We start from the raw sequence: 24,088 nt of genomic DNA, 5'->3' as shown, positions 1-24,088 counted from the left end.
GTTAGGTTAACAATGTTTGAACAGTTTATATAAACCCCATTAAGGTTTGTTCACACTTCCAGATTTAATGACCATTGCGACCGCCATTGCGTTATTTCAGTCTCAGTTGTGAGTAAAGCGGTTGTCTATAATGCAATTGCCTGTCTGATACAGTTACCTGCGTGTGGCCTAAATTTTGCGAACATGCAGATTAAATCTGAAGCAGTTTGTGGGGCAATATGGAGAAAAGGCCCAACATGGACGGCTTCACCACATGCAATTAATTAAGAAAGCTGTGGACAGCCAGTAGAGGGCAGAGTAGCGGTGTGTCATTATAAACTGTGACTCAGGCTTTAACACAGAGACACCTTTACATGCAGGTGTCCTCACTTGGAAGCTGTCATGGGACAAGTAATGACTCATGTGGCCAACGCCTCTGGGGGACCCCTGCGAGTGTACTACAGCACTGACAAGATGACTCTGGAGGAGATCGAGGTCGTCTACGGGACTAAAGCTGGTGGCTCCAAGTCTGAGGGTCTGAGCTTCTCAGCGTCTGCAGAAACCAGGATGCGAATGAAACGTGACACCCGCATCCGCTACATACGCATCCCGACCTGGGACTTCGGCAAGATCCTGAGTGAGGGAAACATCTATGTCACCGTGTTCGTGGAGAACCGCTCCTATGACGATGATGACTGCGGGATGATCTCCGAGAACTTCTTCATCCCCAGCGACAGGTCCTTCATCGTCGCTGCAAACCACAACATCAAGTTCCAGAAGTATGCAGCCAGCATTTGGGAGGACGAGCAAGGCTACAACCACAGGAAATAGCATTCCACAGGCCGTCACCAAATGGCTTCATTTTAAATTTGAAGAATGGTGTAAATGTTTTAAAAACCTTTCGAGAAGTTAAAAAACAAATAAATTCAGTTTAATTAATGCTGACGTTTTTGATGTCATATCCCTGCATTACATTACATATTATTTGGTAGACACTTTTATCCAAAGCAACGTGCAAGATTGCCGAAGATGACAGCAGTACCCGATCTTGTGTGGGAAATGGCACTTGGTGCATCTCTGCTTTAATGGCATTACTGCAGAAAAACACGGAGCAATTCCCAGTAGAGCCCTGCAGGGGGGGCTGTTAGGATTTAGTCTCCCACAGTTCGTAGTTCTAGTGCTGCTGCTCCACACTTCTTGAGTCTTCTTTTGATTTATTTATTTTTTCCTGCTGCAGTGCAATGAAATATACTTTTATATACTATATATATATATATAATATATACTATATATTAAATAATATACTCATTTTTTTAGCTTCACTTCCTGGTTTTTGTGAGTTCAAGCACCACCTTTCTCAATTTCCTACATCCTGAAAGTGTCATTGGGAAAATGGTCTACACATTTTATACATATATTGTGGCAGGCGCATGAGTGTGGGGTTTCCACATCACCAATTCAAATGGGAAATGGACCGCATTTACATAGCGCTTTTATCCAAAGCGCTTTACAATTGATGCCTCTCATTCTCCAGGGTTAGGTGTCTTGCTCAGGGACACTTCGATACGCCCAGGGCAGGGGATCGATTTCGGCAACCCTCCGACTGCCAGACCTTACCTCCTGAGCTATGTCGCCCCTCAATAACCAAACACGCACACGAAACAACTAGAATGCAATTGGGGTATTTATTAGGGAAATTTACACACCAAGGGAAAGGGGGGGGGGGGGGAGAGAGATTTACACACAGAGGGGGTGGGGGGGGGGAGATTCAGCAACCAATTCACAGTCCACAATCCGTTCTCGTTGTCCTTTTCCTGCTATCCAGGGATAGTCCAAAAACCGGGTCCTCAGCCAGACAGTTCGGTACACAGCGGGGTTAATCAGACAGTCCAGGTCACGACGGGTAATCACACAGATAATCCTTACACGTTCTCTCACTCTCACGCTCACTCTCATGCTCACGCTCACGCTCACGCTCACGCTCACTGTCACCCTCACTCTCACTCTCACTCTCACTCTCACTCTCACTCTCACTCTCACTCTCACTCTCACTCTCACTCTCACTCTCACTCTCACTCTCACTCTCCGCAACACGCGTTTCCCTCTCGGTACTTTGCGCTGTTTGTGCAAACCGCGTCCCCTTTTATCCCCATGCACTTAATGGCTTAATGAAGCCCAGGCTTGCCTCCTTGGGGCAGGAAGTCCATATAAGGCTTGGGGGTGGAGCCAGCGGGCTGCAAAATATCAATCACCACTCCCCTCACCTTTCCCTGCCATCTGCCACAATGTATATATATATATATATATATATATATACACATACAATAGGTTACCCACGAACATTACATTTTATATGAAGTATATTAACCTTGTTATTTATAAAAGATAATGTATTATATACCGAATATAAAGTCACATCACTTCGCATGTAGATTCTCATTAATATACGTTGTTATGAAACCAGTCCAATGGGAACTGTTTTACTGGAATTTGTGTACTGCCACTTGCAAGGAACCAGAGGTATAGCTGAAACCGAATACTGTATTTGGAAATGTACATATAATGCCTTTCTTCCCAAACTTGACCAGCGATATTGGGAAAATGTTGAGAAGATGAGATTTGGGGGGGAAAAAAACTAAATTTGAAATAAAATAAATGACTGGTAATTTGTTTACAATGTATTTCTTCACTGAGCAGGAAGTAGACTGTGAAATATTCCATATGTCTTACTGAAAAGGACAATAACAATAAAATAGTGTGCTGGTACACTCCCACTCTCCATGTACTGTGGCTTGCCCCCATCACCAAACCTCAGGTATGAAACAGGTACGACCAGACAGATCACATCTTCCTTTCTACAAAAACTGTGCTGCTCAGCCCCTCATCAGTCTAACACCACACAACCAGGAAGTCACTCCCCCTCTGTCATACAGTTTCAGAGAAAATAAATTTAACTCAGTCTCAGTAAGGTATTAACAGAGATCAGCATCTAGGCGGGTCAGCTCAGAACCAGGAAATATCTCCTGCTCTTTCTCACATGGATTCAGAGAAACTACACTACATTCTGAACTAAAACTAACCTCTGTTACTTTGAGAATTGAAATGGCACAGGCAGCAGGTTTTCTGAACCAGGACCAGTTGAGCTGTGCGATCTGTCTGGATATACTAAATGATCCAGTGACTGTTCCCTGTGGGCACAGTTATTGTATGGGCTGTATTAAGGACTGCTGGGATCAGGATGATCATGCTGGTGTCTACAGCTGTCCCCAGTGCAGACAGACCTTCACTCCAAGGCCTGTTTTAAGAAAAAACACCATGTTTGCTGAAGTGGTAGAGAAACTGAAGAAGACAGGACTCCAAGCTGCTCCTCCTGCTCACTGTTACGCTGGACCTGGAGACGTGGCGTGTGATGTCTGCACTGGGAGGAAGCGCAAAGCCGTCAAGTCCTGTCTGGTGTGTCTGGCCTCTTACTGTGAAACTCACCTCCAGCCTCACTATGAATCTCCGGCCTTTAAGAAGCACAAACTGGACAAAGCCACCGGAAACCTGCAGGAGAAGATCTGCTCTCACCATGACAAACTGCTGGAGGTTTACTGCCAGACAGATCAGCAGTGTATCTGTTATCTGTGTACGATGGATAAACACAGCGGGCATAAAACAGTTTCAGCTGCAGCAGAAAGAATTGAGAAACAGGTAAGCACTGAAACTCTTACACAAAACACTCAAGCTTTTTTACAGTAATGATAGATATCATCTTGGCTTATACCTCCAATATGTAGGTTTATGACCCGTGTTTTATATTCTTAGTTTCAAATATTTATGTACATTTGAAATATTTAATATATTTTTGAAAAATAATTGAACAGCAGGCATAAATCCACAGTGATAAAGCAGTAAGAGCAGGAAGTGAACCCAAGTCAGCTCTCTGTGACAGCTCTGTTCACACCCCTCACCCCTTGTTCACTCCCTGAATGGGAATCAACACGGCTGGAGCAGGTAGATCACTCACACAGTTTAGAAGCTTTATCTGTGAGGCCCGTTCACTTCTACACACTGACATGTTGTACAGAAAACATTGTGGTATTAGTTTACTTTGGAGTAATTTGTGTAATGTGATATGAAAAAAAAATTGTCTACAGAAGCAACAGGAGGTGACACTGAATAAATTCCAGCAGAGAATCCAGGAGAGAGAGAAGCAGCTGCAGGATCTGAGACAGGCTGTGCAGTCAATCAAGGTGGGTACTGACCGGAAGAGAAGACAACAGCTGGCTGCTGGAAGAGCCATTTCAGGGATCAGTCAGGGCTCTCCTCTTACTGTTGCCTTTCCAACTGATCCAAAAGTTGTTGGATCCTTGAGCAAGGTACTTAACCTGCATTGCTGCAGTGTATATTCAGCTGTATAAATGACTGGATATATACTGGATATACCCAGTGTTACACAATAAATGGACGCAATGTAACTGCTATGTAATAAATAAAAAATACGCTCTGAATAAGAGCATCTGCTAAATGTTTGCATGTAACAAATTCCAAATATATACCTTCAAGTACAAAATTATGCTTCTGAGGCAATCCCAACAATCTTCACAATTTCAATCTTAACTCAGATATTCATGCACATACGACAAGGCATTCGTTTTCTATAGAAAGCAAATTATTTTCCCCCTCCCTAACAACGTTCAAACACAGGTATGAGTTCTTTATTAACTCTTTCAATGTAACAGCAGTATTTTCTCCCTCTTTCCCTTACCTGTTCTCATTTCAAATTTCACAATTAGTTGTTTCTCTTATTACTGCTACTATTTTTTTTTTTTTTAATTAAAATTTAATACAACCCTTTTTGGTTCTTCAATTAATGCGATGTTATTTTCTTAAGGTGAGGTTCTAGTATTGTCAGGGTTTTGGCAGGTTAGGACCCAAGTACAGAGTAAACACAGGAGGCTCAAAAGGTAGGGTATTGAACAAGGACTTTACTTTAAGAAAAAACAAAAAAAAACAAACCGAGAACAAACGAAAATGCCACAAGGGGCAATACCAAAGAAAAACAAAAAAATACTTAAAAAGGGAAAAAACATGCAAAAAACTCTAACAAAACGTCTGCTCTCTCTCTCCACACTCCCTGCTCTACTCAGCCTGGCCTCAGTCCAACACCACACCTCCCGCAGCTGTGGGCAGAACCAGGAAGTCACTCCCACTCTCTCTGCCACGCGGTTTCAGAGAAACGAAACTTAACTCTGTCTCTGTCAGTGTGAACAGTAAAATGGCTGAGGCCAGTATCTCAGTAGATCAGGACCAGTTCAGCTGTCCCATCTGTTTGGATCTACTGAAGGATCCGGTGACTATTCCTTGTGGACACAGTTTCTGTATGGACTGTATTAAGGGCTGCTGGAATCAGGATGATCATACTGGTGTCTACAGCTGTCCCCAGTGCAGACAGACCTTCACTCCAAGGCCTGTTCTGGGCAGAAACACCATGCTGGCTGACGTGGTGGAGAAACTGAAGAAGACAGGACTCCAAGCTGCTCCTCCTGCTCACTGTTACGCTGGACCAGGAGACGTGGCGTGTGATTTCTGCAATGGGAAAAAGCACAAAGCTGTCAAGTCCTGTCTGGTGTGTCTGGCCTCTTACTGTGAAACTCACCTCCAGCCTCACTATGAATCTCCGGCCTTTAAGAAACACAAACTGGTCAAAGCCACTGGAAACCTGCAGGAGAAGATCTGCTCTCATCATGACAAACTGCTGGAGATTTACTGTCTTACCGATCAGCAGGGTATCTGTTATCTGTGTACGATGGATGAACACAGAGGCCATGATACAGTCTCAGCTGCAGCAGGAAGGACTGAGAAACAGGTAAGGACTGACATTTTTAACTAGCAGTTTTCAACATGCCAGAAAATAACAACTGTTTGCTTTAATACAAATTTTAAAATTAGCCGCTTCCCGTAAATTAGCGTAAAATTTTCTGACTTCAAAAGTGAAAAAGTCACACTGTTGAACTGCCAGTGCACTTTAGAAACAATTTAATTGGTTTGTCCACTATAATTTTATTTCTGTCAGGACCACTGTCATCAAAGTAGAACTTTATTGACAATAAAGGCAATACAGTTATGTTTGGCGGTATGGCTCTGTTCTGGAGGTCTCCCGCCAACCACGCAGCGAAACCCCCCTAGAGGGGTACACACAAAACAGATCCAGCGGCAAAGCAAGTTCTTAACACATAGGAATGGAGAAATGCAAATTCTTGATGCATGGGGATGGAGCTGGGGTGGTGAAGGGGATTTACGAAGCAACGTGCAGCGCTTGCATGCAGGAGGAGCAGCCGAATGAGTAGAGGGAGGCTGTTTAAGTAGACCGCCCTGTTAGTGAGTGTACTGTGATAGGCGAACATCACTCAGCTGAGCCATCAGCTGATTCAGCCGGAGCGCTTGACTCTCGTGGCCTGCCAGAACTATGCGATGCTCCATTTGTCCCCTAATGTCAGAACCCCAAAAGTATTTCCATCTGGCCGGCAGAACCTCTGCTGTGGAGAAAAATGCATCAAATGAAAACCTAAACCACTGTACATCAAACACGTACAAGTATTCATTTTAATTTAGAATGTGAAAATGTAGTTGAAACATTGAGCCCTGGTATATGATAAGATATAACTGGGAAAATAATTTATCCGCAGAAGCAGCTGGGGGCGACACGGAATAAATTCCAGCAGAAAATCCAGGAGAGAGAGAAGGAGCTGCAGGATGTGAGACAGGCTGTGCGATCACTCAAGGTGGGTACTGACCAGAGGAGAAGACAACAGCTGGTTGCTGGAAGAGCCATTTCAGGGCTCAGTCAGGGCTCTCCTCCAGTCAGCCAGTGAGGAGCCCAGTGTTGGGCCACATTCCAGCCCTGTGGGGCTCAATCCCACTGAGCCACACTGTGGGGAACAGGCTGTCTGGGGTTCCAGTAAGAGCTGAGTGAAAGGCCTAGTTAAAATGTACAGCCCCCCCTCTCTCTGTCTCCTAACAGCGCTCTGCACAGGCAGCAGTGGAGGACAGCGAGAGGATCTTTACTGACCTGATCCGCTCCATTGAGAGAAGGCGCTCTGAGGTGAAAGAGCTGATCAGAGATCAGGAGAAGGCTGCAGTGAGTCGGACTGAAGGACTCCTGGAGCGACTGGAGCAGGAGATTGCTGAGCTGAGGAGGAGAGATGCTGAGCTGGAGCAGCTTTCACACACAGAGGATCACATCCATTTCCTCCAGGTAACATCACTGGCTCTCTAACTGTCAGCACTATGTACATTGTACATACATGGTGAGGGGTGTTCCTCATTTAGACTGATCTGTTACTGACATCTACACAAGAATCTGAGTTGAGACTGTTCTCTGTCTGTCTGTCTGTCTGTCTGTCCATCTGTCTACAGAGCTGTCAGCCTCTCTGTGTCCCTCCTGGACCTGATGACTTGCCCAGCATCACTGTCAGTCCACACATCTCTTTTGAAGCTGTGAGAAAATCTGTCTCTGAACTAAAAGAGCAACTGGAGGATTTCTGCAAGGTGGAACTGGTCAAAATTTCTGAATCAGGTTGTTAAAATTTTTTAACCCTTAACCAATGATACATTGGAGCAAATATATGGAGTATAATATTCTAAATCCATGTGTCGACATCATCCTTAAATCTCCCCCTGCATATATATATATTTATTTTTTTGTCCTTTTCTTTCACTCTGTTCCTGAAAGAAAGTCCAGTGAAAGAAGTCCATGCTGTAGAGCCCAGGACCAGAGATGATTTCTTACAGTGTGAGTGCTGAGACACACACACACACACTAGTCTGCTTGCCATTTAGCACAGCTAAATCCAAATTTTATTTGAGGAAAATATGTCCTGGAATTTTCCAGAGCCATCAAACAGAAAATTCAAAATCAAATTTGTGACTTCCTGGATGGCAATATGCACACATATATATATTTTTAGGACTTTTTTTTAGGACTTTAGATTGCAGCTGGATTCAAACCGGCAATGTCACTGAGCCCCATGAGCTCATGTATAGTCCTCTACGAGCTACACCCCAAGTAACGCACCCCGTAAAGTGCACATATTTACAATTTTCTGCGATGAATTTCCTGCCAAATCTCTACTGCCGTGGCCAGGATAAAAAAACAGGGCCGTCAGACTGACCTTAGTGTCCTGACGGACGGTGGGTTTATGGGAAACTGCAAACCACCACTGCAGATTTGGTCATTAAAGGTACTGGAACTGTGACAACTGAAAACAGAGTTAGGCAGTAACTTAGCAGGCAGGCCAGTGTTAATTACTGAGAGCCAATAACCACTGCCTGAGCTTATTTAATTATTTATTTAAACACACACACACACACACACACACACACCAGCCTCTCTCTATGAGAAACAATAATATACTGTATCATAGGTAGACTTTAGATAGACCTGTCTTCATTAAATCTTAACCTTCTCTTCCATCAGATTCCTGTCACCTCACTCTGGACCCCAACACTGTGAATCAATGCCTCCGTCTGTCTGAGGGGAACAGAAAGGTGACCCGTGTGGAAAAGATCCAGTCATATCCTGGTCATCCAGAGAGATTTGAGCACTGGGCCCAAGTGCTGTGCGGAGAGGGTCTGTCTGGACGCTGTTACTGGGAGGCTGAGTGGAGTGGGAATGGGGTTTATATAGCAGTGTCATATAAAGAGATCAGCAGGAAAGGGCGGGGTTATGACTGTGGTCTGGGATGTAATGAGAAGTCCTGGAGTTTGCGCCGCGCTCCCGCTGGTTACACTTTCCAGCACAATGCTGTGAGCACTGAAATCCCTGTTCCCCGCTCCTCCAGAGTAGGAGTGTACCTGGATCACAGAGCAGGAACTCTGTCCTTCTACAGCGTCTCTGACACAATGACCCTCCTGCACAGAGTCCAGACCACATTCACTCAGCCCCTCTATCCTGGGTTTTGGGTTTCTTTTGGATCCTCTGTAAAACTGTGTGATCTGGGATGAGGCAGAGGGAAGATCAGATGTAATCAGAGTGAGAGAAAAACACATTCCTCCAAACTCGTCCTGACATAATCGACAGTCCCAGATATTCCACTGGACTGCAGGAGGATGTGACACCAAGTGGACAGGTCCACAAACACTACTGCCCATTCCAAAGAAAAAAACCTGAAAATCTGGGTTCAAAAACTGAAGAGAGGTAAAACTGGAATAAGACGGTAAATATGTGGGTTTAGAAAATAGGATCCTCTGCTTTCATTTCTGCTTCTTCCACACAGGAATTTTATAAATGCTTTGTAATGATCACACTGTTTGTAGAAAGTCCTTCTGTAGTTTATGTTCAGGTGTCCTTCGTACTAATGTGACGCTGGCTGGCCTTAAAATAGGATGGGTTATTGTAATGTCTTTAAGAAGCTGATTTCAGTACAGAGTAGAAGTGCTATGATTCAAATAAGTTATAAATGTATCATGTATGTTTTGTTGGGCGTTGTTCTGTAAGACTTTTTGACCTTCAATAAAAACTCCTTTACAAACCCTGCACTGCCCAGACCACAATCTCTGAGGGGAGAGAGAGAAATTTATAATTCGTTCTCAGAGTCTCTCTACCCTGGCTTTTTAGCGAGGTAAGAAACGTATGTTTTATTCTCTCCCCTCTTACTGCTTGACCCCTCACTGTGGGGGTCCAGCATTCAGGCCCGTACTGTTCTCTTGGTGTACCCCACAAATGCACTCGCCCACTCGTCAAGAATATGGTGAAGGATGACTCATCTGACCATGTCACTTTTTTCGTCATCTTTGTAGACCAGTGCCTGTGGTTTTTACACCACTGAACTTTCAAATGTGCATCCGCCTTTGTAACGAGGGGTTCATGCACTGCAGCCCTACCATAAAACCCCTCTCTTTGTAGTGGTCGACGGACTGCTCTTACTGACATAAGTCTGATCACGTTCTGCATTTAAACTCTCAGTTACCTGAGTGATAATGAACCCTCTTTCAAAGTCACATATATCTTTTCCTCCTGCCATCTTGATCCAGAATCGAGGTGGACTGGACCTGCCCAGCATTTTTATGCATGCCACAGAGCATGATCGGATGTTAATTGCTGAATTGTATCATGCAGTGCACCTGTACGGAAGCATCTGCATTCGTTATGTTTCTCCACTCATTCATACAGGGTTTTCTTTAAAATAGTCTCCTAGGGCCGTCTGGGTAGTGTAGAGGTACAAGCACTCGCCTACCACCGCAGATACCCGGGTTCAATCCCCAGCAGCAGTATTTCCGGCTTGGTCAGACGTTCCTACAGTATTCGTGGGTGGGAAGCCGGTGAGGGTATGAATCCTGATCGTTGCGTTTGCGACTCCTAATGGTTGGTCGGGCGCCTGTTCAGCAGGGAGGGGATCAGGGGGAGATAGCGTGAACCTTATGCTCTCCCAGTGAAACTGCTCGCTGTCCTGCCTGTATGTATTGTTCACGTAATAAACTTGCCAGTTCCTGATGACCCCCGGAACGTGAGCACCTAGTACATACCACTTGGTCAGATTCTATTTTTTCCGACTTCACGAGTAGCCGAGACTGACCGAATGCAGCGTCTGTCATGTGACGGTCCTGCAAGGCGATTGGCTGGCAGCGTAACCAATGGTGGGCCAGAGAAAAAAATGACTCATACTGCCGCTATTTGAATGCATTTGGCTGTAGCCTTTGCTGTTTGTGCTTTGTCTGTTCATAGAGAACATGAGCGTGATAATAAAATGCGGAGCTTGAGGGTTCCCATTCTCTTTGTATTCTGGCTTAGCAGAAAGCCACAGGTATGAAACAGGTACAACAGACAGATCACTACTTTCTATAATGCCTGCGGTGCTCAGCCTGGCCTCAGTCCAACATCACACCTCCTGCAGCTCCACACGACCAGGATGTCACTCCCCACTCTCTCTGTCAGTTTCTGAGGAACGAAACTTAACTCTGTCAGTGTGAGCTGTGCAATAGCAGAGGCCAGTATCTATGTGGAACTGCTCAGAACCAGGAAGTATCTCCTGCTCTTTCTCGCACGGATTCAGAGAAACTACACTACATTCTGAACTAAAACTGATCTCCATTTGAGATGTAAAATGGCACAGGCTGCAGGCAATCTGTATCAGGACCATTTGAGCTGTGCAATCTGTTTGGATCTACTGAAGGATCCGGTGACTATTCCTTGTGGACACAGTTACTGTATGGGCTGTATTAACGGCTACTGGGATCAGGATGATCATACTGGTGTCTACAGCTGTCCCCAGTGCAGACAGACCTTCACTCCAAGGCCTGTATTAAGAAAAAACACCATGCTGGCTGAACTGGTGGAGAAACTGAAGAAGACAGGACTCCAAGCTGCTCCTCCTGCTCACTGTTACGCTGGACCTGGAGACGTGGCATGTGATGTTTGCACTGGGAGAAAGCGCAAAGCCGTCAAGTCCTGTCTGGTGTGTCTGGCCACTTACTGTGAAACTCACCTCCAGCCTCACTATGAATCTCCTGCCTTTAAGAAGCACAAACTGGACAAAGCCACTGGAAACCTGCAGGAGAAGATCTGCTCTCATCATGACAAACTGCTGGATGTTTACTGTCATACTGATCAGCAGTGTATCTGTTATCTGTGTGTCATGGATGAACACAGTGGGCATAGAACAGTCTCAGCTGCAACAGGAAGGACTGAGAAACAGGTAAGGACTGAAACTATTATGCATAACACTCATGGTTTATTGCTAAAAAATGTATGCTTATGACCTGTGTCTAATTATATTTGTTTATTTGTTATGAAGTTGCTACATTTTGAAATGCTTTATAAACTTGAAGAAGTACTGAACAACACAGTGATTTCCAAGGGTGAAGTCCACAGTGATAAAGCAGTAAGAGCAGGAAGTGAACCCAAGTCAGCTCTCTGTGACAGCTCTGTTCACACCCCTCACCCCCCTATTCACTCCCTGAATGGGAATCAACACAACTGGAGCAGCTAGTTCGCTCACACAGTTTAGAAGCTCTACCTATAAGGCCAGTACACTTCTACACACTGACCTCAGGTGTTATTGTATTTCATTCTTAATTACTGTGTGCTTGAATCAAAATAACATTATTATTTGACCGGGGGTTTTATTAATGTAAGGATAATTTAATAGGGATACACTCCAACAGCCTTACCTGATATAAGTCTTACAATTAGGTATTTTTTAGTGATTAGTTTTAAACATGATGGAAGCATTTGATAAATAGGAACACAATATACAATAAGAAGGGACAACAATTTATCCACAGAAGCAGCTGGGGGTGACACAAAAAAAATTCCAGCAGAGAATCCAGGAGAGAGAGAAGGAGCTGCAGGACCTGAGACAGGATGTGCAGTCAGTTAAGGTGGGTACTGACCAGAGGCGAAGACAACAGCTGGTTGCTGGAAGAGCCATTTCAGGGCTCAGTCAGGGCTCTCCTCCAGTCAGCCAGTGAGGAGCCCAGTGTTGGGCCACTTTCCAGCCCTGTGGGGCTCAATCCCACTGAGCCACACTGTGGGGAACAGGCTGTCTGGGGTCCCAGTAAGAGCTGAGTGAAAGGCCTAGTTAAAATGTACAGCCCTCCTTTCTCTGTGTCTCCTAACAGCGCTCTGCACAGGCAGCAGTGGAGGACAGTGAGAGGATCTTTACTGAGCTGATCCGCTCCATTGAGAGAAGGCGCTCTGAGGTGAAAGAGCTGATCAGAGATCAGGAGAAGGCTGCAGTGAGTCGGACTGAAGGACTCCTGGAGCGACTGGAGCAGGAGATTGCTGAGCTGAGGAGGAGCGATGCTGAGCTGGAGCAGCTTTCACACACAGAGGATCACATCCATTTCCTCCAGGTAACATCACTGGCTCTCTAACTGTCAGCACTATGTACATTGTACATACAAGGTGAGGGGTGTTCCTCATTTAGAAAGATCTGCTCCTTGCATCGGCACAGGAATCTGTATTCAGACTGTTATCTGTCTGTCTGTTTGTCTGTCTGTAGAGCTGTCGGTCTTTCTGTGTCCCTCCTGGACCTGATGACTTTCCCAGCATCATTGTCAGTCCACACGTCTCTTTTGAGGCTCTGAGGAAATCTGTCTCTAAACTGAAAGAGCAAATGGAGGATTTCTGGAGGAAGGTGGAACTGGTCAAAATTTCTGAATCAGGTTGTTAAAAAGTTGATGATTGTCAGTTTCTCAGAAAAATATTTGAAATCCATGAGTCGACATCTTCATCCTCAGCATCAAATTTTTCTATTTCCCCCTGTATATATATATTTTTGTCCTTTTCTCTCACTCTGTCCCTGCAGTGAGACAAGTCCATATTGTAGAGCCCAGGACCAGAGAGGATTTCTTACAGTGTGAGTGCTTGCTCTGAAACTCTCATCTGAGACACACTAACATACACACACTCGCGCCCACATACATACACACACACACACACACAAACACACACCAGTCTGCTTGTCATTTTACGTCTTGCAGGCGGGTAAATCCAAGTTTTCTTTGAGGAAAATATGTCCTGGGATTTTCCAGAGCCGTCAAGCAGAAAATTCAAAATTAAGCGTGTGACTACCTGGATGGCAATATGCACACATATATATTTTTAGCACTTTTTTAGGACTTTAGATTGCAGCTGGATTCAAACCGGCAATGTCACAGAGTGCAATGAGCTCATGTATAGTCCTCTACGAGCTACATCCCAAGTAACGCACCCCGTAAAATGCACATATTTACAATTTTCTGCAATGAATTTCCTGCCAAAGCTCTACTGCCGTGGCCAGGATAAAAAAACAGGGCCGTCAGACCGACCTTAGTGTCCTGACGGACGGTGGGTTTATGGGAAACTGCAAACCACCACTGCAGATTTGGTCATTAAAGGTACTGGAACTGTGACAACTGAAAACAGGGTTAAGCAGTAACTTAGCAGGCAGGCCAGTGTTAATTACTGAGAGCCAAAAACCACTGCATGAGCTTATTTCATTATTTATTTAAACACACACACACACACACACACAGACACACACACACACACACACACCAGCCTCTCTCTATGAGAAACAATAATATACTGTATCATAGGTAGACTTTAGATAGACCTGTCCTCATATTAAATCTTAACCTTCTCTTCCATCAGATTCCTGCCAGCTCACTCTGGACCCCAACACAGTGAATCAACACCTTCTTCTGTCTGAGGGGAACAGAGAGGTGACCCGTGTGAAAGAGAGCCAGTCATATCCTGATCATCCAGAGAGATTTGAGCACTGGCTCCAAGTGCTGTGCAGAGAGGGTCTGTCTGGGTGCTGTTACTGGGAGGCTGAGTGGAGTAGGGGTGTGGTTGATATAGCAGTGTCATATAAAGAGATCAGCAGGAAAGGGCGGGGTGATGACTGTTCTTTGGGATGTTATAACAAGTCCTGGAGTTTGTGCCGCTCTTCCGCCGGTTACGCTTTCCAGCACAATGCTGAGAGCACTGAAATCCCTGTTCCCCCCTCCTCCAGAATAGGAGTGTACCTGGATCACAGGGCAGGAACTCTATCCTTCTACAGCGTCTCTGACACAATGACCCTCTTGCACAGAGTCCAGACCACATTCACCCAGCCCCTCTATCCTGGGTTTGGGGTTTATGCTGTTGGATCCTCTGTAAAACTGTGTGATCTGGAATGAGAAAGAGGGAAGACTGGCTGTATTTAGAGGTAGAGAAAAACACTGCAGCGAGATTGTGTTCATTTTTTGTATTTGTAAAAGGTGTAAGGTGCGATTTTGACTACTCTAACCACCACAGTGGGTCTTTGTCTCTTCATTCTAGACTATTGTAATTCCACTGGCATGCACTGGTGGAGTCATTAGTATCACAAGCTGTAAATGGCAGCTGGAAAGACAACACAGCAGGGCCACAGCAACCTTCAAGACCTGGGACAGCAGTCTCACAACCTTCTTATGGGAAAGAAGTGCGTGTGCATTTTTTGGTGATTTTGGGTTTTTTTTTTTTTTTTCTCTGAAGTTTTGGTTTCCATATTGGCCATTCGTTTGTTCTGGAAGATTTCTTTTGTTCCGTGTTTTTGGGTGAATAAAAGGGGGTAAGCCAGCACCTCTTGTTGTGTTTTCTGGTCTGTTCACCACGAGAGCAGAGGCCACCCCCAGCCCTTCCTCACAGCACACACTACATGGCCAAAAGTATGTGGACTCCTGACGATGATGACTGCGGGATGATCTCCGAGAACTTCTTCACCCCCAGCGACAGGTCCTTCATCGTCACCGCAAACCACAACATCAAGTTCCAGAAGTATGGAGCCGGCCTTTGGGTGGACGAGCAAGGCTACAGTCACTGGAAATAACATTCAACAGGCCATAATCAAATGATTTCATTTTGAATTTGTTGTTTTCAGTGTTGTACAATACATGCCCCTGTGTGATTTTTTGAACTGCGGGAATCACCAACTGTTTTTATTTTCTGTGATGCCCATCGCGTTCTCTACCTGTAATTTTGTTTTTTGGCTGAACAGTAAGGGTTTGTAATTGGGAGGAGGTGGGTGGTGTGCGTGTGAGGTGGAGCACTTCACATTGTGGTGTGTGTGTTACCTAGCCTGGTGAAAACCAAAGGTGTGTGTGTTACCTAGCCTGGTGAAAACCAAAGGTGTGTGTGTTACTTAGCCTGGTGAAAACCAAAGGTGTGTGTGTTACCTAGCCTGGTGAAAACCAAAGGTGTGTGTGTTACCTAGCCTGGTGAAAACCAAAGGTGTGTGTGTTACCTAGCCTGGTGAAAACCAAAGGTGTGTGTGTTACCTAGCCTGGTGAAAACCAAAGGTGTGTGTGTTACTTAGCCTGGTGAAAACCACAGATGTGTGTGTTACCTAGCCTTGTGAAAACCTAAGGTGTGTGTGTTACCTAGCCTGGTGAAAACCAAAGGTGTGTGTGTTACATAGCCTAACTGTGTGAAATGATCTATGGCGGTATGTTTTCTACTTAGCTTTTAAAGTGAATTGATGTATTACGGTGTGCCTAGTATTTAGCCTATTGTGGGAACGGGTGATGTGTGAAAATCCCCCCCCCCCTCATCTGACCATGTAACTTTTTTCGTCATCTCTGTAGACCAGTGTCTGTGGTTTTTACACCACTTTCAAATGTGCATCCGCCTTTGTAACGAGGGGTTCATGCACTGCAGCCCTACCATAAAACCCCTCTCTTTGTAGTGGTCGACGGACTGCTCTTACTGACATAAGTCTGATCACGTTCTGCATTTAAACTCTCAGTTACCTGAGTGATAATGAACCCTCTTTCAAAGTCACATATATCTTTTCCTCCTGCCATCTTGATCCAGAATCGAGGTGGACTGGACCTGCCCAGCATTTTTATGCATGCCACAGAGCATGATCGGATGTTAATTGCTGAATTGTATCATGCAGTGCCCCTGTACGGAAGCATCTGCATTCGTTATGTTTCTCCACTCATTCATTCAGGGTTTTCTTTAAAATAGCCTCCTAGGGCCGTCTGGGTAGTGTAGAGGTACAAGCACTCGCCTACCACCGCAGATACCCGGGTTCAATCCCCAGCAGCAGTATTTCCGGCTTGGTCAGATGTTCCTACGAACGTCTTGGCAGTGTTCATGGGCGGGAAGGGTAAGGGTATGAATCCTGATCGTTGCATTAGCAACTCCTACTATTACTATCTGTGTATTTCTTGTTCTTTTTTCTTTTCTTCTCTTTTTTTGTTTCCTCAAATAGTTTCCAACACACTTTCTGCGTGCCCTTAAAACTTATTAAAAAGTGCATGTGCTGGGGACATTGCACCAGGGTGGCAGTGTAGTATAATGGGTCAGGAAGTGGTCTTATAATGTAAAACTCACAGGTTCGATTCCCGGGTAGGACACTGCCGTTGTCCTTTGAGCAAGGTACTTAACCTGCATTGCTTCAGTGTATATTCAGCTGTATAAATGGATGCAATGTAAACCCAATGTAAAAAAAATAAATACATTTCTGGGTAGGAGCGTCTGCTAAATGCTAAATGATCCAACCAACAGGTTACAGTTTTAGCCATAGCATACCCCAAAACTGGCATTGTTGTCTAGCCTTAAGATCACCATTTTACTACGCTGCTGAACTCGCAATTAGCCAAAGCTTATAGCATCAGGGTGGTTAGCCTCTTCTAAACCAGGACTGTCACGATAATGAAATTTGGCTTCACCGTTTATTAGGAGTGTGACCCAGCTGAAGCGGCGTGCGGACTGTGCTGCACCCGGTTGGATTGTTAGTGCCGCCCTGAATGCGGTCGATCCTTTGTACGGGGGATGCTTGGTCGTCGATCGCTGGCGTTGAGTGACGGCTAAGATGGCGGTGGTAACTGTCACTGCTCTCCTGCTCCGCTCGCCTGGTTTTGTCGGCTGATTCCTGGACGGGAGTCAGGGGGCATCCAGCTGCACAAGCTGTCTTAAAATTAGCCACATCTGTGCAGAGCGTGGTGTCCTATTCAACTCTCTATTTAACTCTCTATATAACTCTCTAACTCTCCATTCAACTTTCTATTTAACTCTCTGTTTAATTCTCTAACTCTCTGTTTAACTCCCTAACTCTCTATTCAACTCTCTGTTTAACTCTCTAAAGCCGCGTTTCCACCGCAGGAACTATACCCCGGAACTAGGAACCTTTTGAGGAACTCAGTGCGTTTCCACCGCAGGAACTAGGGTCTAAATTTAGTTCTGGGGGCTTTGTTTTACCCCCCAAAACGTTCCTGCTCGGGGGGTAGTACTTTCCGAAAGTACAGGAACCTTTTGGGTGGAGCTTGCAGCGCTGAACATTTCTGATTGGTCGAGTACTCGTAGCATTTGTGTTGTATTTATTTTCCGCCATTACCCGCCATGTTTGAAAATATGCAGCGGCAAACCAATTATTTTCATAACTTCAAATCAAACTTGTATGTTATGCGGCGCAGTAGCCTACTTTTGGTTATAGCCTGTCAACGTCTTGGAATTATAACGTGTGCTCTTCTGTTCTTTTCTTGCTTTAGTATTCGTTTTATAAAATGCTAAGCATTCGTGCTGGGACAGCATATTACGTAGGCTACCAAAACATTCAAACGGATTAATTCGGTTGCTGAATATTTTCTTCCGGATTTTCTTTGTTAGCCCGTTGTAATTGACTCAAAACGTTTGATACAGTTATGTGAGGTATGCGGTAGTTCTGCATAATTAACATTGGTGATACAGTAAAAGCAAACTGGAAATCACCTTCCGCACTTTTTATCCGGGTAAAATAACAGGTTAATTCTAGTAATCTTCCCTTTATCTTTTTCAGACTGCCGTAATTTTACTCAATTTTATTACCATTTTTCAATTCCACGAAAAGACCAGGAAGACTATGGACTCATTTATGGTGCATGGTTCGCATCTGGAGGGCAGACTTCGCTGCTCGGCTAGCAGTAACTTCGAAGGAAAGCAAACGGTGGCTGTACCACTACTAATTTACATTTTCACGCAAGTCCGAGTTTTCGTTCTATTCTTGTCATTTTGCGATTAGCCTATATGGAATTGACGACGAGAAAGTAATAAAACAGCTAATTGTTTACAACGTGTGCATGTTTTCTGCTGTTAATGAATGTGTTTGAGAGGATGTATGAAAATCAATAAATACAAAAGTAACCATATATAGTCATTGTTGGTAACCCGTTGTATATAAGTGGAATAAACCCCTCCGGGCTGTCCCGGTTATTAGAAAATAATGTAGGCTACTTCGGTGGTAGTATGGGGTTACAGAAGAAATCATATGACAGATGGACCGACGACAACGTCAGTGGGCGAATTTGCCTAATCTTCGCGGTACTTTAGACCCCGGTGGAAACGCAGACAACCATTGGCTGAAGGAACCTTTTAGTTCCTGGTAAAGTAGTTCCTGGGACTGAAAGTTCTGGGTAATTTTGGTGGAAACGCGGCTTAACTCTCCATCTAACTCTCCAACTCTCTATTTAACTCTCTAACTCTCTATTCAACTCTCTGTTTAACTCTCTAACTCTCCATCTAACTCTCCAACTCTCTATTTAACTCTCTAACTCTCTATTCAACTCTCTGTTTAACTCTCTAACTCTCCATCTAACTCTCCAACTCTCTATTTAACTCTCTTCCATTCTCGCACGACTTTGTTTTCTTGCCTTCCCTCCCAGGCCCTGGGCACTCAGCAGGATTCACAGCAGGATTGCTGAGTCAGCTGGATGACTGCGCTGAGTAAACCCGAAGCCCTCCCAAATCTGGAACACGGACTGCAGTAAACAGCCGTTCCAGGTTTTACTCGGGGCAGTAATCCAGGTAACTCCGTAATCCTGCTTTGATAAACAGGGCCCAGGTATGTTGGTTGTATTCGAGCTGTCGCATATTCCAACATTTGCCATGATACTTCTTATTCATCCCTTTGCATTCATACACAACTGACAGCCCACGGACCTCCACGCCTCATGTTTTCCCTTCATTTTGTATGTTTTCATTGAATTAAACAAATTAATATTTCCCTCCACAATTTCCCCATGTGGTCTCCCTCTTTTTTTGTGGCCTTACAAGCCAGGTTGTGACATTACCGATTAAATGTATCTGTCTAGAGACACATAAAAGTTAGTTTACAAACCAATATGACTGGTGTTCTTGTGTGTGTGTACAAGTGCATGTGTGTCTGTGTGTCTGGCAGTGTGCCTCAATCACCCCTCTTATAGGACTGGCAATATTATTTCTGGTAAATAAAATCATGGCTTTATTTGTCTTGTCTAAAAATAACCGCACCAAAAACAGACTGTAAGTTTATGTAGACCTCGCGCTACAGCAAATGGTGTTCCTTCCATGCGGCTCACTGCTGTCCTCTGGTGGATACGGGGATAAATGTACCAGTAGATGAGACAAATTGAAACATCCAGGGGTGCTTCTGGGACTCCTCCTGAGCCACCGACATATCTGAGTGAGTGTATGACTCATGCAGTCAGGAACATAGTAATGGTCTCTTACAATGAGAACAGAAAGCAGTCAAAGTTGCAGTAAGACAAAAGAAGAAGAGTGATGAATTGTGAAATTGATCTCTCTCTCTCTCTTTCTCTCTCTCTCTCTCACACACACACACACACGCACACACTTGTGTGTGACATGGTGACCCGTGTGAGAGAGATCCCGGTATCCCGGCATATCCTGATCACCCAAATAGATTTGACTGCGAGCCCCAAGAGCTGGAACAAAGGTGTTGATATAGCAGTCTCACATTAAGAGATCAGCAGGAACGGAGGGAGTGTAGACTGCGCACTTGGATGTAATAACAAGTCCTGGAGTTTATTCTGCTCTCCCTCAAGTTACTGTTTTCTGGCACAATAACGAGAGCACAAAAATCCCTGTTCCCCCCCTCCTCCAGAATAGGAGTGTACCTGGATCACAGGGCAGGAACTCTGTCCTTCTACAGTATCCAGACCTATCCTGGATTAAATATCGGTGGGAGTATGGGGTTACAGAAGAAATCATAGGACAGATGGACCGACGACAACGTCGCTTTTTCATACGTCAGTGGCCTAATCTTCGCGGGACTTTAGACCGCGGTGGAAACGCAGACAACAATGGGCGGAAGGAACCTTTTAGTTCCTTGAAAAGTAGTTCCCGGGAACTTTTGGTGGAAGCCTGGTTTATGCTAGTTTTCAGTGGGGGAGTATGCTAGCCTATGCATGCTGCATTTCATTCCAAACTTCATTGAAATTCCAGAAGTTTGAATAGTTTGTAATTGAATAATTTAATAAGAGCACGAGGGCGCGCGGAGAGAGTATGACGTTTTTTTTTTACATGGTTAAAATAAGGGTTAATAATATTTGGATATATTTTGTTGTCGCTTGTTGAAACCAGGATGTGTTGAGACTGTTTCCGTTATATTTCTCTCTTTTCCAGAGTCTCAGAGCTTCCACGCGCTTTTTTGTGCCCAGATATCGTAAGTAATTTACTTATGTTTTTCGCTGTGAAATGAAATACGTGTTCATTCGTTCAGTTATTTTCACATGATTATTATCCCACACAAGACTGTTAACCTTTTCTCGCTTGTCCAGTTGTGATAGTATATAATTGCTAGGCTACTTCAAAAAGTTTAGTTGTCCTTTCGCTTTCCCTTTTCGCTCCGATTATTACACGTGAAATGTGTGGGTGGTTTATTTTCGCTACTGCCCGGCACTGCCTCCAAGCCGGGAACAAACATATCTAAAAGTTAGAAAAATGTTGCAAAATCAATATAGTCTGTGGAATAGAACTGCGGACAGAACAGAAGCAGGAGGAAAGCGTGTGTCTGAGCATGAACCGACGTAGGACAACCTGAGTTAAAGCGTTTTTATGATTAAGTCACGAATTATGACCAAATATCGCCCGAGCTGGATTCCAGAGTCCACGTATAAAACAAGCACCCTGGCTTAGTTAATTAGTTAACCTAGTAAATCGTAGGTTGGCTATAGTGAAATGCTTTGGATTAATGTGCAGTTTACAGCTGCAGCCGATGCTTAAACAGATGTCAGGTCAAGATGCGACTGACCTAATTAAATAATTAAGAGAATGTACTTCAGCAACGCCCCCTGGGTGTGGGCACTCGGATAAAAAGGTGCATGTTTACCCAGCAGAAACAAAAGCTCAGAGGTTGCTGATATATCATTCATTTTTAATGGCATTGAAGGATTCAATATAATTACAGGTGTGGGTGTGGGCAGCAGTTGACCCACCATTTTCACCTGCTGTGTCATCAGTTAAGTTAACAATGTTTGAACAGTTTATATAAACCCCATTAAGGTTTGTTCACACTTCCAGATTTAATGACCATTGCGACCGCCATTGCGTTATTTCAGTCTCAGTTGTGAGTAAAAGCGGTTGTCTATAATGCAGTTGCCTGTCTGATGCAGTTGCCTGTGTGTGGCCTAAATTTTGTGAACATGCTGATTACATCTGAAGCAGTTTGTGGGGCAATATGGAGAAAAGGCCCAACATGGACGGCTTCACCACATGCAATGAATTAAGAAAGCTGTGGACAGCCAGTAGAGGGCAGAGTAGTGGTGTGTCATTATAAAGTGTGACTCAGGCTTTAACACAGAGACACCTTTACATGCAGGTGTCCTCACTTGGAAGCTGTCATGGGACAAGAAATGACTCATGTGGCCAACGCCTCTGGCGGACCCCTGCGAGTGTACTACAGCACTGACAAGATGACTCTGGAGGAGATCGAGATCGTCTACGGGACAAGAGTTGGTGGCTCCAAGTCTCAGGGCGCGAGCTTATCAGTGTCCGCAGAAACCAGGATGCGAATGAAACGTGACACCCGCATCCGCTACATACGCATCCCGACCTGGGACTTCGGCAAGATCCTGGGTGAGGGAAACATCTATGTCACCGTGTTCGTGGAGAACCGCTCCTATGACGATGATGACTGCGGGATGATCTCCGAGAACTTCTTCATCCCCAGCGACAGGTCCTTCATCGTCACCGCAAACCACAACATCAAGTTCCAGAAGTATGGAGCCAACATTTGGGAGGACGAGCAAGGCTACAACCACAGGAAATAGCATTCCACAGGCCGTCATCAAATGGTTTCATTTTAAATTTGAAGAAGGGTTTAAATGTTTTAGAAACCTTTTGAGAAGTTTTCTTTGTTAAAAAACAAATAAAACACATTTAATTCCAGCTGTTGTTCTTGATGTCAGATTATTCCTACAGTATTACACTGGTGCTACAGTATTACACTGGTGCTACAGTATTACACTGGTGTTACGGTATTACACTGGTGCTACAGTATTACACTGGTGTTACGGTATTACACTGGTGTTATGGTATTACACTGGTGTTAAGGTATTACACTGGTGCTACAGTATTACACTGGTGTTACGGTATTACACTGGTGTTACGGTATTACACTGGTGCTACGGTATTACACTGGTGCTACAGTATTACACTGGTGTTACGGTATTACACTGGTGTTACGGTATTACACTGGTTGACCGCTCCAGCCTGTTTCCTCGGCCTGAATCCACGGGATCGCTCCAGTCCTGTTCTTTGCTCCACGGTCATGGACTGCCTCAGCCCTGTTCCTCCCCTGCCCATGCCTCGACGCTGTCTGGACCCCCAGATCCATCATCCAGCTCCTCTAAACTCTAACTATTCTGAACTATACCATTTGGTCTTCTACTGATCCTGTTAGTCTTCACCTCAGCTGTTACCTGTTCAACCCACTTTATTTGCTGTCTACTACTTTACACCAGGCTGGCCAGTTTGAGGGTTTTCTCCCCACTGGGAGTTTTTACCTTATGTACCTTGTAGGATATGTCGTGTTTAGATTTTGGCCTTAGAAAGGGAATCAGTGAATAAGAATGTGGCCTGGCCTCCCCCTCACAAGCATCAAAGCAAATGTGATTGGGGCAATATAAAATCCACTGATACCCTAATCTAGGCAGACAATCTATGGGTCTCACCCCCTCCGAAGAGGATGACCAGATGACACAGGACACCATATCAGGGGTCAGAGACCCTACATGCCTAACATTTCCCTTTCCCATGTCCTTTTTAAGTTTGAATGCAATCTTTAGGTAGGCCAGTCCTTGCCATAAATTAGTCTGATCCACCTTCCCTTCTCTCCTAAACCTTAACCCGGCATCACCCAATCAGGGCAAACATCCTAGATCGGATGCTGATTGAAAGTAAATCAGAAAAAGCCAGAAGACACAAAGGCTGCCTCCAGGACTGGGGCTTTTATTTTTATCAGCGGTTACAGTGAAAATACAACATCAGTGGGGACAAGTGAGCCAGCACCTCTAGCAGCCATATTTGCCCAAACCATAACACCCCCCCCCCCAACCACGTTGTTTCACAGATTTATCTGCATGCTTTCAATCTTGGGCAGACTGTAACCCAGCCATCCTTTTCTCTTTCTTCTCACTGAAAACTCAGAAAACTAGTGGTTTGCATTTTGCATCGCAGCCTCTGAATTTCTGCTTGTGAAGTCACCTGTGGACAGCAGTCACTGACAGGTCCACATCTGCCTCCCGAAGAGTGTTTCTGATCTGTTGGACAGCTGTTCGGAAATTTTTCTTCATTGCAATGAGAATTCTTCTGTCACCAGCTGTAGAGGTCTTCCTTGGCCTGCCAGGCTCTTAGTGA

The 24,088-nt window shown here is 44.7% G+C and overlaps 1 protein-coding gene across 14 annotated transcripts in view; it reads left to right on the top strand.

Annotated features, from left to right (window-relative positions):
* Positions 1-24,088, top strand: part of LOC118225974 (E3 ubiquitin/ISG15 ligase TRIM25-like) — a 487,938-nt gene that overhangs the window by 8,405 nt on the left and 455,445 nt on the right. The window contains exons 1-6 of one of the 14 annotated variants that reach the window (XM_035415157.1): positions 3,052-3,672; positions 4,119-4,214; positions 6,986-7,219; positions 7,381-7,540; positions 7,697-7,756; positions 14,099-15,052. In XM_035415157.1, coding sequence (XP_035271048.1) covers positions 3,082-3,672; positions 4,119-4,214; positions 6,986-7,219; positions 7,381-7,540; positions 7,697-7,756; positions 14,099-14,628 — 1,671 coding nt within the window. In that variant the 5' untranslated portion in view covers positions 3,052-3,081 and the 3' untranslated portion in view covers positions 14,629-15,052. Of the gene's footprint in view, positions 1-3,051; positions 3,673-4,118; positions 4,215-5,207; positions 5,831-6,650; positions 6,747-6,985; positions 7,220-7,380; positions 7,541-7,696; positions 7,757-8,440; positions 9,011-13,271; positions 13,323-14,098; positions 15,053-24,088 lie in introns of those variants that run through there. The other 13 variants (XM_035415152.1, XM_035415148.1, XM_035415151.1 and 10 more) reach the window with 13 other exon arrangements.

Source organism: Anguilla anguilla, chromosome 4 (genome assembly GCF_013347855.1).
Source record: "Anguilla anguilla isolate fAngAng1 chromosome 4, fAngAng1.pri, whole genome shotgun sequence".
Lineage (NCBI taxonomy): Eukaryota > Metazoa > Chordata > Actinopteri > Anguilliformes > Anguillidae > Anguilla > Anguilla anguilla.
This window is presented reverse-complemented; position numbering and strand designations above follow the sequence as displayed.